We start from the raw sequence: 21,305 nt of genomic DNA, 5'->3' as shown, positions 1-21,305 counted from the left end.
TCCCTCAGCTGTGTCTGCTGGTTGCCTTGGCAGAGCAGCTACCGTAATTTGTAAACACAGGATGTTAACCCTATGTCTGCTTCCATGAAAGCAGGAAGTAGACACCCTGCAGAGCACCTTCACAGGTCTTGTAGAGTCCAGGTCTGACCACCAGGGGGAGCTGCACTATATAGTAGGATTATAGTGTATTATATGTATTACAAATAAATAGTCAAATACCACAGGACATCTTTACAGGTCTTGTGAAGTCCAGGCCTGACCACCAGGGGAGCTGCTCTGTATTATAGGCTGATGGTGTATTATATGTATTATAGATATATAGTCAGATACCGCAGGACACCTTCACAGGTCTTGTGGGGTCCAGGCCTGACCACCAGGGGGAGCTGCACTATATTATAGGCTGATAGTATATTATATGTATTATAGATATATAGTCAGATACTACAGGACACCTTCACACAGGTCTTGTAGACTCCAGGCCTGACCACCAGGGGGAGTTGCACTATATTATAGGCTGATAGTGTATTATATGTATTATAGATATATAGTCAGATACCACAGGACACCTTCACAGGTCTTGTAGAGTCCAGGCCTGACCACCAGGGGGAGCTGCACTATATTATAGGCTGATAGTGTATTATATGTATTATAGATATATAGTCATATACCACAGGACACCTTCACAGGTCTTGTAGACTCCAGGCCTCACCACCAGGGGGAGCTGCACTATATTATAGGCTGATAGTGTATTATATGGATTATAGATATATGGGGCCTGATTCACAAAGCGGTGCAAAGTGTTTGCACGCGAGTGAAAACCCCTTTATCACGTCTAAACTCAGTTTAGGCATGATAAGAAGAAACTCGCGCGAATTTTCCGCGCGCAGCACCCGACGCTTCGCGCGAAGCTCCCATTAAGCCCTATGGGACTTTGCGCACGCGCTTACGCGGTAGCTTCGCGCGAGTTAGAGCACAAAGCGGTGATAACTTTGCTAGTGCAAAGGTTATCACGCCTAAAGTCTTTTAGGCGTGATAACTGAGTTATCACCGCTTTGTGAATCAGGCCCATAGTCAGATACTACAGGACACCTTCACACAGGTCTTGTAGACTCCAGACCCGACCACCAGGGGGAGTTGCACTATATTATAGACTGGTAATGCATTATATGTATTATAGATATATAGTCGGATACCTTCACAAGTCTTGTAGAGTCCAGGCCTGACCACCAGGGGGAGCTGCACTATATTATAGGCTGATAGTGTATTATATGTATTATAGACCCACACAAGGGATTAGGCCGGTGATATTTACATCCTGCTTGTTCAGTACATATTATTATTCTGGATCGGCAGTGCTGGTAAGCAGGCGATGGCGCCAGTGCGTCAGCGCAGGGAATCCGCCCCCTGGTGGTAGTACCCGCTCCTGGGGGGAGTCGTGCATTATTATTATTCTGTATCGGCAGTGCTGGTAAGCAGGTGATGGCGCCAGTGCGTCAGCACAGGGAATCTGCCCCCTGGCTGCAGTACCCGCTCCTGGGGGGAGTCGGTGCATTATTATTATTCTGTATCGTCAGCGCTGGTGAGCAGGCGAGGAGGCGAGTGCGTCAGCGCAGGGAATCTGCCCCCTGGCTGCAGTACCCGCTCCTGGCGGGAGTCGGTGCATTATTATTATTCTGTATCGGCAGTGCTGGTGAGCATGCGAGGAGGCGAGTGCGTCAGCGCAGGGAATCCGCCCCCTGGCTGCAGTACCCGCTCCTGGCGGGAGTCGGTGCATTATTATTATTTTATATCGGCAGTGCTGGTGAGCAGGCGAGGACGCGAGTGCGTCAGCACAGGGAATCCGCCCCCTGGCTGCAGTACCCGCTCCTGGGGGGAGTCGGTGCATTATTATTATTCTGTATCGGCAGTGCTGGTGAGCAGGCGAGGACGCGAGTGCGTCAGCGCAGGGAATCCGCCCCCTGGCTGCAGTACCCGCTTCTGGGGGGAGTCAGTGCATTATTATTATTCTATATCGGCAGCACTGGTGAGCAGGCGATGGCGCAAGTGCGTCAGCGCAGGGAATCCGCCCCCTGGCTGCAGTACCCACTCCTGGGGGGAGTCGGTGCATTATTATTATTCTGTATCGGCAGTGCTGGTGAGCAGGCGAGGACGCGAGTGCGTCAGCGCAGGGAATCCGCCCCCTGGCTGCAGTACCCGCTTCTGGGGGGAGTCAGTGCATTATTATTATTCTATATCGGCAGCACTGGTGAGCAGGCGATGGCGCCAGTGCGTCAGCGCAGGGAATCCGCCCCCTGGCTGCAGTACCCACTCCTGGGGGGAGTCGGTGCATTATTATTATTCTGTGTATCGTCAGCGCTGGTGAGCAGGCGAGGACGCGAGTGCGTCAGCGCAGGGAATCTGCCCCCTGGTGGTAGTACCCGCTCCTGGGGGGAGTCGGTGCATTATTATTATTCTGTATCGGCAGTGCTGGTAAGCAGGTGATGGCGCCAGTGCGTCAGCGCAGGGAATCTGCCCCCTGGCTGCAGTACCCGCTTCTGGGGGGAGTCAGTGCATTATTATTATTCTATATCGGCAGCACTGGTGAGCAGGCGATGGCGCCAGTGCGTCAGCGCAGGGAATCCGCCCCCTGGCTGCAGTACTTGCTCCTGGGGGGAGTCGGTGCATTATTTCGCTTCAGTAACTTGTTAGGAAACACTTGAAGTGATGGCAGCCTCTGGGTGTGACACAAGCTATTGGCACAACCCAACGGAAAATAATAATAGCATGAAGATAAGAGGAGCTCAGTGCGCAGCGGCTGCAGTCAGGGGATGTCACTCTCATCTTAATAAAATCACACACAGCGCCTGCAGCATCTCCCTCTCACAGATGTGTGACTGCGCTGCAACATGGAGAATGTCTGCTGACAAATAGACATCTGTGTGTGTGTGTGTACAGTGTGTGTGTACAGTGTGTGTGTGTGTGTGTGTGTGTGTGTGTGTGTGTGTGTGTGTATACAGTGTGTGTGTGTGTGTGTGTGTGTGTGTACAGTGTGTGTGTGTGTGTGTGTGTGTGTGTGTGTGTGTGTGTGTGTGTGTGTGTGTGTGTGTGTGTGTGTACAGTGTGTGTGTACAGTGTGTGTGTACAGTGTGTGTGTGTGTGTGTGTACAGTGTGTGTGTGTGTGTGTCTGTATATGTGTGTGTACAGTGTGTGTGTGTACTGTGTACAGTGTGTGTGTGTGTACAGTGTGTGTGTGTACTGTGTACAGTGTGTGTACAGTGTGTGTGTGTGTACAGTGTGTGTGTGTACTGTGTACAGTGTGTGTGTGTGTACAGTGTGTGTGTGTGTGTGTACTGTGTACAGTGTGTGTGTGTGTACAGTGTGTGTGTGTACAGTGTGTGTACAGTGTGTGTGTGTGTGTGTGTACAGTGTGTGTGTGTACTGTGTACAGTGTGTGTGTGTGTCTGTGTGTGTGTACAGTGTGTGTGTGTGTCTGTGTGTGTGTACAGTGTGTCTGTGTGTGTGTACAGTGTGGGTGTGTGTACAGAGTGGGTGTGTGTACAGTGTGTGTGTGTGTACAGTGTGGGTGGGTGTGTGTGTACAGTGTGTGTGTGTACAGTGTGTGTACTGTGTGTATACTGCATATATACAGTATGTGTTTACTGTGTGTGTACAGTGTGTTTATACTGTGTGTGTGTGTGTGTGTGTACAGTACTTTGTGTTTATGTACAGTGTGTGTATCTATACTGCGTGTGTGCAGGTTGTGTGTGTGCATGTGTGTTTGTATAATGCTGTGTGAGTGTGTGTGTGTGTGTGTGTGTGTGTGTGTGTGTGTGTGTGTGTGTGTACAGTGTGTGCGTGTGTACAGTGTGTGTGTGTGTACAGTGTGTGTGTGTGTGTGTGTGTGTGTACAGTGTGTGTGTGTGTGTGTGTACAGTGTGTGTGTGTGTGTGTGTACAGTGTGTGTGTGTGTGTGTGTGTGTGTGTGTGTGTGTGTGTGTGTGTGTGTGTGTACAGTGTGTGTGTGTGTGTGTGTGTGTGTGTGTACAGTGTGTGTGTGTGTGTGTGTGTACAGTGTGTGTGTGTGTTGACAGTGTTTAACAGTGTGTGTGGGATTAAATTCTGTTTGAGCTCCTGGACATTTTAAAGGACAACTGTAACAAGAGTGATTTGGAGGCTGCCATATTTATTTCCTTTTTAACAATACCAGTTGCCTGGCAGCCCTGCTGGCCTATTTGGCTGCAGTAGTGTCAGAATAACACCAGAAACAAACATGCAGCTGATCTTGTCACATCTGATGATAATGTCAGAAACATCTGATATGCTGCATGCTTGTTCAGGGTCTATGGCAGAGGCAGAGGATCAGCAGGACAGCCAGGAAACTGGTATTGATTGAAAGGAAATAATTATGGCAGCCTCCATATACCTCTTGCTTTGGTTGTCCTTTAAGAAATTCATTGCTGGCTGGAAACTGAAATGGGAGGATGATTGTAATAACAGTAAGGTATAGAATAATATCTCACCTTATCTGTTTATCTCATGAATGATAGGTGAGGCGAGATAACGTATAACGGGTTCTGTGGGCCTATGGCTTGGCGCTCCCGCCATTAGGCCGTATATACGCAGATTTTCAGCGATTCCCCAGGCATGAGATGATTCCCGGCCGCTGATATACATTCCTGTCTATCTTTCTATGCTTGACGTTGACAGGCTGGAAAATGTCCAATTTTTGACACGGCTGGATGGCAATTTTCCGCATGATAATGAAAACAAAGCGACGCGGGGTTCCGGCAGAGGGGCGAGCTGCGGCATGCGGAGGTGTTCCGGGACCGCGGGCTAATTTCACACCGGAATGCCTCGAGCAATCGGCCTCTATACATTTACCGGCTGGAGGCAGAGCGGGAAAATAGCCATGGGAGGATGATGAGGGCTGATGGCATAGGATCCGCTGCATGGGGTCCTTTACATTCCGACCTGATCCTCCTGGCTGTCCGTACGCGATCACGTTAGCCAGGCGGCGGCCATTTTGTTCTGCTGAGAATCTGCCAAGCGTTTCGATAGATTGTTTCCAAAGAAGTGTTAAATCTAAACAATGCCCAAGTAACCATCAAACTGATAATATAATCAGAAGCAAAGCGCTGAGCAGAATACATTGATCATGAGTCAAATGTGCTTGTCACTTTAGTACAGCTTGCTCCCTTTCCTCTCTGAACACAGCTGGGGGGCGCGTCAGTTAAGTGGAATCATGTGACAGAAAAAGTAGGAAGGACAGCAAACGTCAGTCTGCTTTTTTCAGCATCCCTGCATTACTGTGAAAGTCATGTTTCTAGCCGAGGAGGCAAATCCTCCAAACCTCATCTCCTAGTGGCTGGACCGCTAAATGCAGGAATTGTAGGGAAACAAAAAGTGAAAAAAACTAGGCGTGGTCTGCAATAATTCTTCAGCATAATCCTGCTCAAAACGTAGCACCAGGGTACGATACTAAATACAGGGCTGGCCCTAGACTTTTTGCCGCCTGAGGCAAAATTTAAAAAAATCGCCCCCCCCCCCCCCCCCCCGCGGGGGGAGGGAGCACTGAGCTGGAGGTGAGGGCTCCACTGATGTCACTTCCTGCAACGCCGCCCAGTAAGTGGGCGGCGTTGCAGGAAGTGATGTAAGTGGAGCGCTCGCCGGAACGCGGAAAAGGTGAGTGATCCCCGCCCGTTGCCTCTTAATCTATACACTGCCGCTGGTACTTAACTATTTACAGCTGGAGGGGAGCGCAGATCGGGGGACTCAGGCGAGGGAGGGCGGGGTCCGACCCCCCTCCCCACCGCTAGGCCCAGTACCCCCTTTCTGCCCGCTACTCCTCCACCCACGGACAGGCAGGTGTCGCCCCCCAGATGTGCCGCCTGAGGCAAATGTTTCACCCCGCCTCATGAGCGGGCCGGCCCTGACTAAATATACTGGACCATCTGGGACATTAATGAGCAAAGAAGTAAAATAGTGCTTTTTTTTTCTTCAAATAAGGCACCCATAGCCAAAAACCCTGTTTACTAAAAATGTGGTCACGTGACATCAAGGAGTTGACAGCAGGAGATTGGGGCAGGATTGCTTCTGATTGGCTGAGAATCATGTATACAGAAGTCAAGGGGAGGGGCAAGGATAAAACTGCTAGAAAGTGCCTCCCGATTAGATACTGTACAAGCACTTTCAATTTCCTCCAGCTATGATGTCCCAAATCTGCATGGAAGTCCAAATGGCTTTATTTTTCTAGTCTGGAATCTCTACTCAGTCTAGACAGCCCAGGTACACCTCTTCCTGCAGGAGTAAGTAAGCCGCACAGAGCAGAAATATGTGTTGCTTCTTTTCCACCCCTGCAGCATGTGCCATGGGTTGGCCCAGTTCCAATCTACATACAATTTGCACAAAATTTCCCTAGACGCCGTAATCATTCGCATCTCATCAACCGACTCTACTGAGAGCATCCACAATCGATTTACCGCGACCCGGCTGACAGCCCCGTTACTTGCACCTTCAGTAACGGGTTCACCACCGTTGGCTCTTGCGTTTCTGTCCTCGCAGACTTTAAAGCCAATTAGCAGCTAATTGTTCACGTATAAATAGCACATTATTGCTAAACAATAAAGGAAAGTATTTTTTTTCCCATATAATCTGATTATTTCCGAAGGCATTGTGCAGCGCGCGGTAATTACTGACGTTTATGACTGTGTCATATTCACAGCGATGTGTCATTATACGCTTGGCGATAGGCGTGATCGCTGTGCGAGCTGTAGATGTACAGTACAGACCTTGACTGGGGATTAATTAATGTTTTTTTTTTTTCAAAAAGAGAAAAAGAAATTCACAAAAGACTTGTTGATTTTTTTTTCTTTTTCCACAATTTATGCAATTATTTTAATGGATTTCATTGCGTGTATCGATCCCCTTTGCGGCGGGCGGGTTCTCTGGAAGCACAATGGCCTGCGTGGATAATTGTCAGGGCTGTAGACGGCGGAGAGCGATGAGAACAGATCCCTGTGAATAGACCTCTCAGCGGGGGCAGACATTCCAGCATCATTTCACACAATCCTATCGAGAGATCTGGGGCAGGCGGGGCGGTGTCAAGGCTTCCATGACCTTGGGCATTTCAGTTCTACGGGGCGCCGCTTGTCTCTCTTCTCCAACCTTCCCTAATTACTATCATACACACATTTACATTTTAGCTTAAAGGGATACTCTAAGCATACAAAAAAAAAAAGCGAGAATTACTTTCCTGGGGCTTCTACCGCCTCCTTGCAGTCGACCTGTGCTTGCGCCCCTACGCTACGATGCTCATTTTCGTTTTCAGCAACTGAGCCCGTCGCCGGCCACTGCTCTAGCCGCACGAGTCCTTGTTTACGGTGCCGTCGGTGGGAGTGTCCTGCGCAGGCGTAGTAGACCTTTTCTTATACTTCGCCTGTGCAGGATGCTTCCGGGCTGTGCAGGTGCAGTGGCCAGCGCGGGCACAGGTCGACTACAGGGTGGGGGGTAGAAGCCCCAGGTAAGGCCCGGTTCACATTAGCGTTCGCTGTCCGTATTCACCTGATCGGATCTGGACCGTATACTGTACAAACAGGACGTACGTTCCGCATAGCAATGCAAAGTCTATGCGGACGTTCACACGCGTCCGTTCCATACAGAACGGAGCCGGATCGGATCCGGACTCCGGACACTTTTCCAACATGCGCTATTTTTCTGGTCCGGTCATCCGGCCCACGCACCCGGGCCGGATCCTGATCCGAACATGCGGTCCATGCTGTGCAATGAGAAACGGATGTTTCTCATCACACTGGCAATAGGATCGGATGCTTCCAGCACCGGTCCTATGCCACTTGGGGGGCCTGGACTACACGCCGGTATCCCCCATGCTTGCGCTGCCTTTCTGGCACTGCAATGTATCTAGTTCCGGCTACTTTATTGTAGCCAGGATCTGATACATTCCGGATCCGCAACTGCTGGCAACTTGTGGCCACCGCAGAGACCCGTACGGTCTCTTTGCGGCCCCCGGACCCCCGGACACTTGCGGACTCAAACCGCAAGTGTGAACGGGGCCTAAGTAAAACTGACTTTTTTTTTGTACGATTAAGTATCCCTTTCAATTGAGAAAAAAGGGAGTCAACCTAGAGGTGAGGTATCCATTTTTTTTATAAATTGTATTTTGATCTCTCAGCTGTGTCAGTTCAGGAATCTTGCCACCCTCAGTTAATTTGTAAACACTGAAGGTTAACCCTTTCTGCGCTCCCAGGAATTCCAGGAAGTAAACACTGCAGGTTTATTGCAGGATTTGTATCAGCTGTAAGGCCCAGTGCACTCCAAAACCGCTAGCAGATCCTCAAAACACTAGCGGTTTTTGGAGCAGATTTCAGAGCGATTCTAGGCATGTTTAGAGACATTTTCTAAACATGCCTAGCATTTTTGGCTGCGTTTTTGTGTAGAAGATTACAAATATTGTTACGGTAAAGCTGTTACTGAACAGCTACTGTAACAAAAACGCCTGGAAAGCCGCTCTGATCTGGCGTTTTCCACAGCGGTTTGAGCTTTTCCTATACTTTACATTGAGGCAGAAACGCATCTGCAAACAGCAAAAATCCAGCAGGAGCCACGTTTGCGGTTTGCTAAAAACCTCAAACCGCCGGTGTGCACCATCCCATTGAAATACATTATACAAGCGTTTTCACAGGCGGATGTGGTTGGCGGATCGCTGCTCTTGTGGAAATTTCTGCCGACTTTAACATTGATTTTCTTAAAAAGTACAAGGATTTTTTGGGTACAAGTATTTTCAGGGTTTGTTAACCTCCCTGGCGGTAAGCCCGAGCTGAGCTCGGGCTATGCCGCACGGGGAGATCTCAGCCCCTGGTGGGGCGATTTTCATGCTGTAAATTGCTGTGCGCGCAGCCAGCACTTTGCTAGCCGCGTGCACAGCTTGATCGCCGCCGCTCTGCGGCGATCGGCCGCACGCAGCGGCGAAAGAGGGCCCCCCCCGCCAGAGCCCTGCGCTGCCCGGACCAATGAGGTCCGGGCAGCGCTATGGGCTGGATCGGAGGTGTCTGACGTCAGGACGTCGGCTGACGTCCATGACGTCATCCCGATCGTCGCCATGGCGACAGGAGAAGCCAAACAGGGGAGCGCGTTATATACGCGTTCCCCTGTTTGCTATTGATGCCGGCGACGATCGCACTAGAGGGACACATGCACCCTCTAGTGGAGTTTCATGTAGCTACCACTCTGGTAGCTTTACATGAAACTAAAAAAAAAAAGTTTTTTTGCCATTTTTGGCAAAAAAAATTAACCGCCATGGAGGTTAAGCAGAAAAGAGGAACAAGAGGAAAAAAAAAACCTTTCAAAAAGACCTTGTACTTTTTGAGAAAATCCGCCTACCGCAAATCTACTACCGAATTCCGATGCAGAAATGGGATTAAATCCAAATGAGGATCCCTATTTTACACTATAGCGCAGTGATGGCTAACCTTGGCACTCCAGCTGTGGTGGAACTACAAGTCCCATGAGGCATTGCAATACTCTGACAGCTCTAAGCATAACTCGAGGAGGCATGATGGAATTTGTAGTTTTGTCACAGCTGGAGTGCCAAGTTTAGCCATCACTGCTATAGTGTGTTCCCATTTTCTAGCAGTGTTGATGTTTGCGTTGCATCGTGTTAGTTCCGCGTCTCCCGCCTTACATCCAGCAGGAGTGGAACGATTACCCCCCCCCCCCCCCCTACCCATCAGCGGAGTCCCTCTTCCATCACCCGGCTACAGACGGTAGTTTTTACTCCTAAGTGGCGGCAGCTGCACACGCGTGCATGCGCTCAGTTTTTATTTACTTTTCCAATGAAGTATTAATTTGATAAATGAATGATATCGAGCCCTGACGAGCTGGGAGAAGTGGATGGCGGTGTAAATGAGGGATAGCTATCAGCCTGCAAATTACACTTCTCCGTTGGCAGGGTTCCCAAATCGCTGGAAATAAAAATGTACTTTTAAAAAAAAATCGTTGGAAGGCAAAACACAAATAAAGTAATTCCGAAAAATAAATAACGAGGTCGGCGTCTAGTTTTAGAGGCACTTGTAAAAATAAATAAATACAATTAATTAAATATATAAGTGGAACCAGTAAAGTGGGGCCGGCCCCAGCGGCTGGTCACGTGACTATCGGTATTCTCTCCTCTTTACCGCCAGCTCAGATGGGCCAGGTCGTTTTTAGGCAAAGGACTACTTAGGGGTAGGGTTGCTTAGGATGCCCCATTTTTCGGCATGGTTTATTGTTCCTCAGGGTATTATGTTTGGATCTGTCAGTCAAGAGATCTGTCTCTATACCTGTACTGTAGGTATCCATGGAAATGTCGACTAAAAGTCAGAGATTCAACGTTATTCAGAAGTTTTCCTGCTGATTTTTTTTTTTTTAAGAACAAAAAAATAAATATTCAGAAATGAAATGAAAATGTTGTATTCCTACTAAATTCCCAGTCCAAAAACATTTGGTAAAATTCTCCATCTGAGAGTATCTAGGGGCTCAGTCGCTAAACTCAGATTAATTGACAATAATTTTTCCAAACAAAGGAGTCTAGTCTGTGAGGAAATCTTTTGTGGGGGTGAAAAGGGGGAGTGGGGCATTACTTGCTGCCTCCCGATTATGCTGATCCTCCATTTTATAATGTAGACTTTGCTTTTGTTGTGAAAAGTTTAATGATAAATTGGAAGGAAAGCATTGGTGGGTGGAGGTACCCCCCCCCCCCCCCCCCAAAAAAAAAAAAAAAAAAAAAAAGAACATACATTATGTGAATGAGAAGAGGTAGTGATGGACTTACCTCTCCTGTAGATAGAATCACCCATGCAGCTGAATGTATCTTCATAAGGTTTATTGCACAGAAATAGGATTTATACAATGCATTTTGTGGGTATTACCCGATTCCTCAGGTCAATAAAAACCACAACACAAATGCCTTGGCTGAGGTAATAGACACTTAAGCCTTTTCTCCCCTGTTGTCTATATAAAAAAATGTGTAAACCAATTGTTGGCCAGCTGCTCCCAGATATACATATGCTTGTTTGTTAATTAGTTAGTAGCTCAGGTTAGGCTCCCTTCCAAAAGGATGGCCTCATGGCGGTGGAAGTGTCCAGTACTGAATACTTTGCATGCAAACTATTTTTGAAGCTAACATCCTCCAATAATGTTAATTTGGTGCAACTGTTTTGAATGCAAGTTATGTACCATGCCCATAATCAGGCTCTGCACACCTATGCAGGCAGCCATTCAGATGGAGCCTGCTTTGGGAAGCACTGCCACCCCCCCCCCCCCCCTCCCTCTTCCCCCAGCATATTGGAAGGATTACTAATAATTTCAAACTTCAAATTTGCCTCCCTATTTTGATTTTAGCCAAATTAGCCTCCCTATTTTGATTTTAGCCAAATTAGCCTCCCTATTTTGAAGCACTGCCATTCCAAAGAATTCCTAGCATAAAACTGCTGAAGACAAGCATAATAGTCGGGTAACTGACCGGGAATTCAAGGGCTGTAAAGATTCCTCCATTTTCCTTTGCTCTCAGGTTTCTTGGAATTCATACTTTCTTTGCCAAGAGTTTTTCAAAAAGTTTTTTTTATTTTTTTTTGTCCTCCTTCCTTTAATAATATGTGACAGCCGCCAGTTCCCGACGCCGCATTGCGTGTCGCTCGGCGATATTGCTAGCTTGACATATTTTTTTAATACCTTTATTTAATTCTTCTATTGGGCGCAATCAGTGCTTTTATCATTTGCGGCGGCACGAGGAGCGACAAGCCATTTTTCATTCCCAGAGTGACAGAACGTCAAATTTTCTCATTAGCCGAGTATACAATTCCTCAGATCTCGGCTATTTTTGGTTAAACGGGTAGATTGAGGCCCAATGAAGATTAATGCGGGGGGGGGGGGGGGAGAGCGCTCCGGAATTTGCGCGATCCAAGCGGGATAAAATGTATAATTTCTTCGCCCTGGTGGCATGAACTATCGCCCGTGCGGTTTTGGCAAAGCTCCTGAAGTCTCATCCATCATGCTCATTGTTTAATCGGAATATATTATTGCAATCCCATTCCGACATTCCCATAATGTAATATTTTCAGGATGCTGCAATTTAAATGGGTTTCCGTAAAAGGGAATCTGCATATGCTAACGGTCGGGTATTGGCGTAACGCGCGCCTCATCTCGCTATGGTAATGCTATGCTAATGGCGGTAGAGCTTTGAACTCGTATTTACATTGGCGGCGGCTGAAATTAGCCACGTTGGGGAATTTCAGGCAATTAGTTTGGAAGCAGATTGGGGTCTCACCGACTGTCCTTCGCTCGGGTTCGCTCTGCTTGCGGTTGTCGTTTTTAACTGACTCTGTGTCTAAAATCTTAATGACTCGAAGTCACAACTGAAGGTCCCACAGTTTATATGTGCCCCACAGCGCCGCCGCAAGTTTATATGTGCCACACGGTAGTGCGAAGAATTGCTGTTTCTTTTTAAATGTACGCTATCGAGCAGAGAATGTACTTGATAGGGGCTAAACAACATGTATGTGCACTCCCTGCTCTTAAAGTGTCACCTGAATGCATCAGGTTATGATCACTTCAGGCCTCCACAGTCTGTACATAGCTTAGGCATTACAGTTTGAGACAGACATTACTTGCATAGCTGCAGTCAGGGGTGTGGATACTAAGAGAGCAACTTCTGCAACTGCACAGGGGCCCAGATATCTGGGGGACCTCACTCACCGCCCCTCCCAATTCAGGCCCAGGTCTCAAGTCCAGGTCTTTGGGGAACCTTAGCTCTTCTTCTTCCCTCTTTCTGATACAGGACCCCTAGGCCCAGATCTCGGGGGGTCTTAGCTCCTCCCCCTCCCTCCCTCTCTCTGATACAGGACCCCTAGGCCCAGATCTCTAGGGGTGTCAGCGCCTCCCCTTTCCTCCCTCTCTCTGATACAGGACCCTTAGACCCTAGGCCCAGATCTCTAGGGGTGTCAGCTCCTCCCCTTTCCTCCCTCTCTCTGATACAGGACCCTTAGACCCTAGGCCCAGATCTCTAGGGGTGTCAGCTCCTCCCCTTTCTTCCCTCTCTCTGATACAGGACCCTTAGACCCTAGGCCCAGATCTCTGGGGTCCTCTTTCTTTATACTGATACATTTTTTTATACTTACTTATTTTAGGAAGTTTCATAACTTCATCATACCTGTGATTTCTCTGCTGTTTCCTGGTTTTACCTCTGAACCCCGTCATATGCTCCACTGAGAAAGCTGTCTTACCTTTGCTGTCACCCGTTGCCCACATGGGAGTGACTATTCCAGAATGCTGCGTATCTCCTCACATGTGAAGGTCTCTCCTCCCTGTGGGCTGAATTGGCCATCACAGGAAACCCAGCAATGCTGGAGGGACGCAAAGGGAGCAATAATGTTTACATTCCACTTTGTTCAGACTTATGAACCAGTGAGGCCCAACAAACAGAGAGATGAGAGGTCTGATTACCGCTAACACCAAGCCAAATAGCGTTGTCATGGTTTCCCCAAAAAAAAATATATATACAAGCAGAAAAGTTACAGCTGCTGCGTCAGATAATAATTACTGGCATTCAATTACAGAACGACTCGGATAAGGATAACATATGTTATATAGAATTCTCTTCTAAAGCGGATTAACCCTTCTACAATCGTCACATCCCAGCTGTCTTCAATCACAACAAAAATGCTGAGGCAGAATGTTCCGGAGCAGTGTGGAGGCACACGGTCATGGAGTATGAGGGGAGGGGTGTGGTCATGGAGTATGGGGGGGGGGGGGGAGGGGCAGTCATGGAGTATTGGGGGGGATTCTGGATTTTGCATTAGAAAGAATTTTGCAGTTGTGAGGGGGGGTTTTTTGTTTGTTTTTTTGTTGTACAATTCCACACACAAAAAAATACAATAAGCAAAATAAAAGGGATCATTCTAATGGTGCCATACACAGTACAATTTTTTCATTATTTTTTTTTTATTACAGAAATTGGATGGATTATTACATTTGGTCGAATTTTTTTTTATAATTCTTTTCGCGGTACCAAACACAAACATTTGATTTTTCCGAAACGCTGAGAAAAACGATCGAATATGAAGAAAAAGTTGATTTATCTAATAGTATTCTCTTATATGACCTACCATACACTATACAATTTCACAAACAATCACCCAGATTTTTCCAACATGTCTGATCAGATTTTTATCAAAAAAATAGAATAATTGTTTGTTTATTCTCAACCGTAAAAAGGATTATTTTCGGTTTTCAGTCTGATCGTTTTGGTTGAATAAATGGGAAAATGGAACGTTTTAATTGTACCGTGTATGGGCACCATGGTAACTGGGACCTATTGTGAGCACATGTTCGCACATTCTAATCTTATGGTGAGGGCAAAAATATATATGTGCAATACAGTGTAGTCTCGCAATTTCACAACGCTAACTCGTAATCCCCAAAATACTGCATTTCTGTCCATCCCTATTGGGAAGTTCCCCTGTCAGAAGGCATCATGAGTGCTGCATTGCTGTTATGGGGAGGAGTCATTTGCACCTGAGTGCTGCATTGCTGTTATTGGGAGGAGTCATTTGCACCTGAGTGCCTCATTGCTGTTATGGGGAGGAGTCATTTGCACCTGAGTGCTGCATTGCTGTTATTGGGAGGAGTCATTTGCACCTGAGTGCCTCATTGCTGTTATGGGGAGGAGTCATTTGCACCTGAGTACTGCATTGCTGTTATGGGGAGGAGTCATTTGCACCTGAGTGCTGCATTGCTGTTATGGGGAGGAGTCATTTGCACCTGAGTGCTGCATTGCGGTTTTGTTATATGGGGAGGAGTCATTTGCACAGGAGTGCTGCATTGCGGTTATGTTATATGGGGAGGAGTCATTTGCACACGAGTGCTGCATTGCGGTTATGTTATATGGGGAGGAGTCATTTGCACCTGAGTGCTGCATTGCTGTTATGGGGAGGAGTAATTTGCACCTGAGTGCTGCATTACAGTAATATGGGAAGGAGTAATTTGCACCTGAGTGCTGCATTGCTGTTATGGGGAGGAGTCATTTGCACCTGAGTGCTGCATTGCTGTTATGGGGAGGAGTCATTTGCAGAGGAGTGCTGCATTGCGGTTATATGGGGAGGAGCCATTTGCACATGAGTGCTGCATTGCGGTTATGTTATATGGGGAGGAGTCATTTGCACACGAGTGCTGCATGGCAGTTATGTTATATGAGGAGGAGTAATTTGCGCAACAGTGCTGCATTGCAGTTATATGGGGAGGAGTAATTTATACCCGAGTGCTGTATTGCAGTTATGTTATATGGGGAGCAGTCATTTACACCCGAGTGCTGCATTGCAGTTTTGTTATATGGGGGGGGGGGAGTCATTTGCGCACCCGTACTGCATTGCGATAATGTTATATGGGGAGGAGTCATTTGCACACGAGTGCTGCATTGCAGTTATGTTATATGGGGAGGAGTCATGTGCACACGAGTGCTGCATTGCAGTTTTGTTATATGGGGAGGGGTCATTTGCACACGAGTGCTGCATTGCAGTTTTGTTATATGGGGAGGAGTCATTTGCACACAAGTGCTCCATTGCAGTTATATAGGGAGGAGTCATTTGCACACAAGTGCTGCATTGCAGTTAGTTATGTTATATGGGGAGGAGCCATTTGTACACGAGTGCTGCATTGCAGTTATGTTATATGGGGAGGAGTCATTTGTACACGAGTGCTGCATTGAAATTATATGGGGAGGAGTCATTTGCACACGAGTGCTGCATTGCAGTTATATGGGGAGGAGTCATTTGCACACGAGTGCTGCATTGCAGTTATATAGGGAGGAGTCATTTGCACACGAGTGCTGCATTGCAGTTATATAGGGAGGAGTCATTTGCACACAAGTGCTGCATTGCATTTAGTTATGTTATATGGGGAGGAGTCATTTGTACATGAGTGCTGCATTGCAGTTAGTTATGTTATATGGGGAGGAGCCATTTGTACACGAGTGCTGCATTGCAGTTATGTTACATGGGGAGGAGTCATTTGTACACGAGTGCTGCATTGCAGTTAGTTATGTTATATGGGAAGGAGCCATTTGTACACGAGTGCTGCATTGAAATTATATGGGGAGGAGTCGTTTGCGCGCGAGGCTTTTTTCGTTAAAAGTGCAGTGATTCTCTAATGCAGAGATGAATTCAATATCTCCTATAGGCAGCCCGAGCTCCTGCTTATTATTACAGAAAGAGAGGTTTTCTATAGGTCGCGGACGACCAGCTGAATTCTATATTCCATACATCATGTCCGCCGGGAGTTCTCGTCTGTAAAACACGATGTTATTAAATCTGGGAGATTATGATATCATCGTCCTGTTACACCATATTGTTCCCATTTATTTCCTCCCCCAGTGCAGGAGAACGCCCGGCGCACAGCTGCATAGGCTGAGTCACCCAGAGATTATAGGGTGATCCTATACATTGCTACATGGTGATTCTATACATTGTTACATGGTGATTCTATACATTCTGCACCCCCACCGACTTGGATCGCTCCCAGCTCTCGTCAGGCCCACCAATAAAGGGGAATGCAATCTAATTTGGCTTAAATAATCATTTGGATTGATGGAATCGATAAGTATAACCAGTACTCACAAGTTGTAATTTGATCTCTCAGCTATGTCAGCTCAGGAATCTCCTCTGCCAGGGCGGAGCGGCTAATTTGTAGACGCAAGAAGTTAACCCTATGCCTGCTTCCATGAAAGCAAGAAGTAGACACATTGCATTGTGGTGTGCAAGATTTGTATCAGTTGTAACAAAGAATGTTTTTCTTTAAAGGTGATTATGCTGTTGCTTATCTTTTCGAGCAGTGAGGAAGTTCTGAGTTCAGGTCTGTTTTAAAGGATACCCGAGGTGACATGTGACATGATGAGATAGACATGTGTATGTACAGTGCCTAGCACACTAATAACTAGGCTGTGTTCCTTTTTTATTTTCTCTGCTTGAAAGAGTTAAATATCAGGTATGTAAGTGGCTGACTCAGTCCTGACTCATTCAGGAAGTGACTACAGTGTGACCCTCACTGATAAGACATTACCCTTTTCATCTCTTCCCTGCTCTCAGAAGCCATTTTCTGCTAGGAAAGTGTTTTATAGTTGGAATTTCTTATCAGTGAGGGTCACACTGTAGTCACTTCCTGTCTGAGTCAGGACTGAGTCAGCCACTAACATACATGATATTTAACTCTTTCAGACAGAGAAAGGAATAAAAGAACACAGCATTGTTATTAGTGTGCTAGGCACTGTACATACACATGTCTATCTCATCATGTCACATGTCACTTCAGGTATCCTTTAAAGAGAATCTGTATTGTTAAAATCGCACAAGAGTAAACATACCAGTGCGTTAGGGGACATCTCCTATTCCCCTCTGTCACAATTTCGCCGCTCCTCGCCGCATTAAAAGTGGTTAAAAAGAGTTTTAAAAAGTTTGTTTATAAACAAACAAAATGGCCACCAAAACAGGAAGTAGGTTGATGTACAGTATGTCCACACATAGAAAATACATCTATACACAAGCAGGCTGTATACAGCCTTCCTTTTGAATCTCAAGAGATCATTTGTGTGTTTCTTTCCCCCTGCAGCTATCTTCCACTGAAGTTTCAGGCTGCTCTTTTCTTCCTGCAAACAGCTTTGCCCTTGTCTGTAATTCCTCACTATGTGAAAGCCCAGCCAGCTCAGAGGACGATTTATCCAGCTTGTAAAAGAGAAGAGAGAAGAGAGAAGCTGCTCTAATCTAAATAATACACAGGCAGTGTGCATAGAGGGGCCTGGAGGGGGGAGTTCATAGCAGAACCACAACACTGAAGAACTTGGCAGCCTTCCAGACACAGCCTGACAAGTCTGACAAGAGAGAGATAAGTTGATTTATTACAGAGATGGTGATAGTAGAACGTGCTGCAGTAAGCCAGAACACATTAGAATAGCTTTTGGAACTTGTAGGATGATAAAAAACAGGATGCAATTTTTGTTACGGAGTCTCTTTAATGCATCATAATTTTTTTTTTTGTAAAATAGAAAAGAGCATGAAATTAGGCAGCGAATACGACTGCATTTACTAACTAAGACTAACTTTTCTGCGAAGTCCTCTCTGCTGCCCGGTGAACGCACGGTGCGGATTGACACCGTTACGGCCTGCTCTGATGCCGGGACCCATATGTCTGTCAGCAGTCAGCCATGATTGGCAATCGGCAGGCTGCGGCTCCGGTTAGTGCGGTGAAGTGGACGCACGTGGCCTCACGCTGGCTGCAGGAGACCGGCAGGAAAAATGACATTTTTAGCGTCTGTATCGGCCGCTGACAAGGTTAATGTAGGTCGCGGCTGTCGTGCTGGCGTTTCTGCAGGCTACCTGCGGGCTGTGAGTGTCAGCGCGGGAGACGGGTCCACCAGGCGCGAGAGCGCAATTTCTGCAGTGCACCGGCCTGTCACATCCGCGTGAAGGATCGAGCACTAACAGGGCTGCTTCCAACAACAAAACCAGAGAGAAAAAGCAACAAAAATAGTACCGATAATAAAGGGTTTTATTATTTCTTTATATGTGTCTAAAGCCCTAGTGTGTCAGAAACAGTCATAGGCCATAAGAAGCAAATACATCCACATTGCATGAAAATTTCATGCAAATTGCCTCCATCTTTGAGTTCAGCCTATCAAAATCAGCAGAACGTGCATTTGATTGTCACGATTCTTATCCGCATACAATTTGCATGCCAGACAGATTTATTTGTATCTCATTGGCTGGTCCTGGTCAGTAGGCGTGTTGGATGTTATAAAGTTTTGTTGAGGGAAAGTCAAATACTTTCAGTTTGGCGCTGAAGATCCCAAGAATTAATGGCAAACATGACTCCGACTAGATTATGCAGCCATATCGCGGTGTTCCTAAACAAACTAATAGCAAAAGAATTTCTGTACTTTTAGCCAATGTAATTACTGTATGTACCATAAGAAGAAAAAAGTTAGGTTTTTTACTTGCCTAAAAGGGGTCCTTCTGTACCATATCAGTTGCTGTCAGTTATATAACAGTTGCTGTCAGCTGGAACTGAAAGAACTACTGATGTGCAAGGTAATCTCCATGTCTCCCTATGGCCTCTTTCACACTATACGCTGAAAAACTGAAGCTATGTAGAAAAAAAACCGCAGTAATATGCAACGCACATTAAAACACATTAAACGTAAAAAAGCCCCTAACAGAAACTAAAAGGGCTCACTGTCAGTCAGCTGATTAGTGCAGGTGAAGAAAAGTAGTAAGAATGACCCCTACTCTGTGCGGCCAATAACTCCAGCATAATATAGTAATGTCCTCCAAAAGTTTTAATCTTTCTGCTTTGCCGGCCGTCCGCCTCCCAGTCTGAATCTGGAGGTAATGGGAGGATATCATTATAGTACAGATGTATACAAGTGGCAGCCTGAGAGAAGCAGCTTGTCAAATGTAAGGTGACAGAAGTGGTGACATTCCCCTCGCCCCATGATATTTGGTCTTTACAATCGCAGAAATAATGTTTTGGAAACCATTCAAAGCATCTGATAAGCCAAAGAGAACAGCAGTGATAATGTGAAGTGTCAGCTGGAAGTAGGGGGAGCCAGTAATGGAACACTCCACACAAATTGATAAATGGTTTCTCCCTGCTCCTCTCAGTCGCCCTTATTATACAACATGTGACTCTCATTGTCTGTGTATACTCCGCCTATCAGGCGGCCCGATGCAAATACATCTGCTGATCCTCTTCAGTGAGTGCTGGGCGGGGTCTATTTCAGGACCTGGGCGGGGTCTATTTCAGGACCTGGGTGGGGTCTATTTCAGGAACTGGGCGGGGTCTATTTCAGGACCTGGTGGTTTCCTGGGCACATCTGACTTCCTGTGATGAACCCCATTGGAGGACTAGACTTCTAGGCTTTTATTCAAATGCCAAATTAAAATACCAGCAAGCAAGAAAGTACTCAGAGGAATGGCCGGTTCACACGGACGCTTGGCGGCGTTTACAGCCAAGCATCCGGGGCTCGTCTGTAAACGCTCCCATTGAAGTGAACGGGAACGTTTACATCGCGTGGTTACCATTGATTACTGTCGATTTCACAAACGCGGCGTTCCAATCCCGATTTGACTGCGTCATTTCTGCCTCATGCGGCCTCTAGGGCCGATTCATCGCCGCGTCTTCCTGTCCCCATGCAGGGATGAAAACCGCCGATTGCGACGGGACGTCGAAGATCACCGCAGAAAGGCCCCGAACGATACGCCGCAAGAGTAGACAAGACGACTCGCTGGAACCGCCCGTCTGAACCGGTCCCAATTTTTACAGAATTTTTCACCTACTTTTTGGTACTATTTCAGTTGCGGAGTGATGAAAAGTAAATTTAAACAGAAGGTGAAAAATGATCTCCTAGGAAAAAACTCAGGAAAAAATGAATTGAATTAATTGAAGGCCAAGATTTCTTGTGTGGGATTGATGTCATGTTTTCTTAGGTCTCAATGTATCTAAAATATAACTTTTTAGACAATCACTCTTAATATTATTATTATTATTATATAAATATCATACTTACTATTTTAGTGTCACTGTTGTAATTTTTTTCTTCCTCTCTTACAGACAGAGAACTATACATTCGATACAAATTACGTCAACAGCCGGGCTCATCTGATTAAAAGGTAAGTAGAAATATGGCCTGCTGTGTAGCCCCTCCCTCCTGTTGTGTAGCCCCTCCCCCTGCTGTCTACCCCCTCCCCCCTGCTGTCTAGCCCCTCCCTCCTGCTGTTTATTACTCTCAGCATATTTACTTAAATATCAACTATTTATAAAAACTGAAAAAATAATAATAATGCTGATATGTCAATAGGACCGGCGTACAGAATCAAAGTGAGAACATATCTGTTCCATAGACTTAATATGCTTGTCTAACTCCATTGCAACTCTCAGCCCCTCCCACCTGGATGCGGCTGGTGGGCAGGTCAGATAGGTGTGACACCCACAGTAGGAAGTACAGGAGATGACTGCATTTCTCAGAATCCCTGCATTCCAGCATACAATCAATGTCTTCTGAGTGAGGACACAGACATGGAAGATACCAGAAGTTGCTGTTCAACATTTACAACTGGAAGCTACTGAGACACCATTGACCCTAAGCCAGTATGGATAGGTGCACAGCTACAGGAAAGCACAGCTACACAATTGGGCTTTTGAACCTTAACAAAAAATGTGACTTTCAAATCAGAACTTATATCAGGAAGACCACAGCAATAACTGAATGTAAACGTGAAGAGGGGATAAT

The 21,305-nt window shown here is 46.5% G+C and overlaps 1 protein-coding gene across 4 annotated transcripts in view; it reads left to right on the top strand.

Annotated features, from left to right (window-relative positions):
* PCDH19 (protocadherin 19) overlaps positions 1 to 21,305 on the top strand; it is a 236,044-nt gene that overhangs the window by 105,823 nt on the left and 108,916 nt on the right. For 2 of the 4 annotated variants that reach the window (XM_068249986.1, XM_068249985.1), the window contains exon 3: positions 20,627 to 20,685. The exons of the other annotated variants lie outside the window; for them this stretch is intronic. In XM_068249986.1, coding sequence (XP_068106087.1) covers positions 20,627 to 20,685 — 59 coding nt within the window. The remainder of the gene's footprint in view (positions 1 to 20,626; positions 20,686 to 21,305) is intronic. 4 annotated transcript variants of the gene reach the window in all.

The sequence above is a fragment of the Hyperolius riggenbachi genome, chromosome 8 (assembly GCF_040937935.1).
Source record: "Hyperolius riggenbachi isolate aHypRig1 chromosome 8, aHypRig1.pri, whole genome shotgun sequence".
Classification (NCBI taxonomy): Eukaryota; Metazoa; Chordata; class Amphibia; order Anura; family Hyperoliidae; genus Hyperolius; species Hyperolius riggenbachi.
The sequence above is the reverse complement of the archived record's forward strand: the minus strand, read 5'-3'. Positions and strand labels throughout refer to the sequence as shown.